Genomic DNA, 2,519 nt, shown 5'->3' on the forward strand with positions numbered 1-2,519 from the left:
CCTAACGGACACCCGGGTGTGAGGGGCGGGGCCACCTAACAGACACCCGGGTGTGAGGGGTGAGGGGCGGGGCCACCTGACAAGTCACCTGGATGTGCACGGGGGGGCGGGGCGACCTAACGGACACCCGGGTGTGAGGGGCGGGGCCACCTAACGGACACCCGGGTGTGAGGGGTGAGGGGCGGGGCCACCTAACGGTCACCTGGCCGCGAGGGGCGGGGCCCCCTAATGGTCCCATGCGCACGCGCATGGTGTGTGGGGGGGTCGTGACCTAACGGCCGCCCGGTGGGCAGCAACGGTCAGTAACGGTCACTGGGGGGCGCGGGGGAGCCGCGGAGGCGGCAGAGCCGCCGACCAGCCGCCCCGGTAGCGGCCGTCACCGCGGGGCTCCGGCCCCACCGCCCGCCCGGGGCGCCGCCGCAGGGCTCGGAGCGGCGGGGGCCTCCCACACCCGCTGCCTCGCGTGGAGATGGCCGTGTCCACGCAGCGTTTCCCCCCCACACACACACACCCCCAATCCACCCACACCAAGGCGTTCAGCAGCCGCACGGCCAGCACCACTTCCCCCGGTAACAGCCGCGTCCGCGGCGGGAACGTCCCCTATTTGCCCAAGGCACCGGGCCGAGGGTAGGTCCCGCTCCCGGCTCCCCCTCCGGAAGCGTCTCCTCCCCGGGTGGGGAAAGGCGATGGCCGGAGGACGAGGAGCCGCGCTGGCCCTCTTGGCCCTGCTGGCCGTCGGGGTGGCCCGAGGTAGGTGCAGCGCCAGTGGGGTGACGGCGCGGGGTGACATAAAGCACCTTAAGCTTTATGGGAAGGGTGGGAAGGGGATGGGGACCCTGGAGGAAGGAAGAGGAAGAAGGGGGACGCGAGCGAGCACCCGCAGCTGCTGCAGGGCCCCCAAAATCACCCTGCTGTTATACCGGGGGGTCCCACCGCCGCTTCCCCCCACCCTGCCCCAAAGCAGGGCGAGCCCCATGTACCCCAACCCCTCTCAGGGGGGGTCCCCAAGCCCCCCAGGGCCCCCAAACCGTTTCCGTACGTCCTCCGTTCGCCAGCCGTAAAGGAGCAGAGGGACCAGCGTCCCCACTGCCCGGCTGGTTTTCCCGTCCCCCTCTACCCAGCGGGAAAGCTGCTCTCCCAGGCCGCCTTCTACCAGCGGGCGGYTTCGCCCCCCAGCGAAGCGGGGCAGGTCGCCGTGGGGCTCGACGCGGACGAAATCCTCCACGTGGACCTCGGCGCCAGGCGAGCGGTGTGGCRCCTGCCCGCTTTCGCCACGTTGGCCGCCTTCGAGGCGCGGGAAGCGCTGCGCGACCTCGCCGGGCTCCGGAAAGCCATGGAGATGTTGATGGCCACGTCCAACCGCACAAGCGCCCGRAACGGTACCGGCTGGAGCAGCTGCTCCCTTTCCCAGCCTGGTTCATGGAGCAGGGCGGGGGGACACAAACGGGGGGTCCAGGATGCACTGACTCCCCCCTGATGTCCCCTCAGTGCCCCCTGAGGTGAGAGTGTTCCCCGAGGACCCCGTGGAGCTGGGGGAACCCAACGTCCTCATCTGCTTTGCCGACAAGTTCTCCCCCCCCGCGCTCAACATCACGTGGCTGAAGAACGGGCACGAGGTGGTGGACGGTGTCACCGAGACCATCTCCTACCCGCGCCAGGACCACACCTTCCGCAAGTTCTCCTACCTGCCCTTCGTCCCCACCCGGGGCGACTCCTACGACTGCCGCGTGGAGCATTGGGGGCTGCCCGAGGCCCTCCTGAAGCACTGGGGTGAGCGCAGGGACCCGGACGCCTGGGTCCCTTCTCCTCATGGTGGCCAGGAGCTCAGGGTCTCGCCCTCGTCTCCCCGCAGAGCCCCAGGTGCCACCCGCCRCGTCCGAGAGCACCGAGACCCTGGTGTGCGCCCTGGGCCTGGCCGTGGGCATTGCGGGCACCATCGTGGGCATCGTCCTCATCGTCAGCGCGGAGTTGATGGTCACCACCACCACCACCACCTCCTCCCGGCGCGCTCGCGGCTTTTGGCAACGGCAATAAAGCGCCGCCCCCCCCCAAACCCGTTTCACGCGTGGCCGGGCTGAACTTCAACCACCAAGAGGAGCTTTACTGTCCCCGCCGGAGCGCCGGCGGACAACACGCGGAGCGCCGGAACCCCCTAGAAGTTGGGCTTGTGCTTCTTGAGCTCCACCATGAGGTGGTGGATGTTGATGAGCTCGGTGCGGGCGGGGAGGGCGCGCAGCGGCGGCTGCGACAGCACCTTGTGGAAGCGGTGGTAGTACTGGATCAGCTGCGTCAAGGCGCCCTGTGGGAGGGGGGGGGACAGAGGGGGGGGGACGTCAGGCACCTTGGGGGGGTGTCCCCAGGTGCTGCCCCCACCCCGCTGCCTCACCTGGATGATGCTGGTGCCGTTCTTGAAGTTGCTGAAGGACCTCATGACGTCCTGGCTGAGGGACTCCACGGCCGCCTTCCACGTGCTGGAGAAGCCGCGCACCAGCTGCGTCACCCGGGCTGCGGCGGGGGAT

General features: G+C 69.8%; 3 protein-coding genes across 4 annotated transcripts in view; 2 read left to right on the forward strand and 1 right to left on the reverse strand.

The window, feature by feature from the left end:
* Positions 1–56, forward strand: part of RING1 (ring finger protein 1) — a 2,475-nt gene extending 2,419 nt beyond the window's left edge. Inside the window, exon 5 of the mRNA XM_026061065.1 lies at positions 43–56. Coding sequence (XP_025916850.1) covers positions 43–56 — 14 coding nt within the window. The remainder of the gene's footprint in view (positions 1–42) is intronic.
* A 387-nt stretch (positions 57–443) lies between these two features.
* On the forward strand, positions 444–2,168 carry LOC112963740 (RLA class II histocompatibility antigen, DP alpha-1 chain-like). Of its 2 annotated transcripts, XM_026061072.1 has the most exons (4): positions 444–750; positions 1,122–1,379; positions 1,489–1,770; positions 1,853–2,098. In XM_026061072.1, exons 1-4 carry the CDS (start codon positions 687–689, stop codon positions 2,032–2,034), a joined length of 786 nt encoding a protein of 261 aa, XP_025916857.1. In that variant the 5' UTR covers positions 444–686; the 3' UTR covers positions 2,035–2,098. The 2 variants fall into 2 exon arrangements, with proteins under 2 accessions (XP_025916857.1, XP_025916856.1); XM_026061071.1 differs by having other exon boundaries at positions 1,489–2,168.
* Positions 2,076–2,519, reverse strand: part of VPS52 (VPS52, GARP complex subunit) — a 3,768-nt gene continuing 3,324 nt past the window's right edge. The window contains exons 14-15 of the mRNA XM_026061066.1: positions 2,387–2,515; positions 2,076–2,299 (exon numbers count right to left, since the gene is read on the reverse strand). Coding sequence (XP_025916851.1) covers positions 2,153–2,299; positions 2,387–2,515 — 276 coding nt within the window. The 3' untranslated portion in view covers positions 2,076–2,152. The remainder of the gene's footprint in view (positions 2,300–2,386; positions 2,516–2,519) is intronic.

This window comes from Apteryx rowi, unplaced genomic scaffold (genome assembly GCF_003343035.1).
Source record: "Apteryx rowi isolate R43461 unplaced genomic scaffold, aptRow1 scaffold_1745, whole genome shotgun sequence".
Classification (NCBI taxonomy): Eukaryota; Metazoa; Chordata; class Aves; order Apterygiformes; family Apterygidae; genus Apteryx; species Apteryx rowi.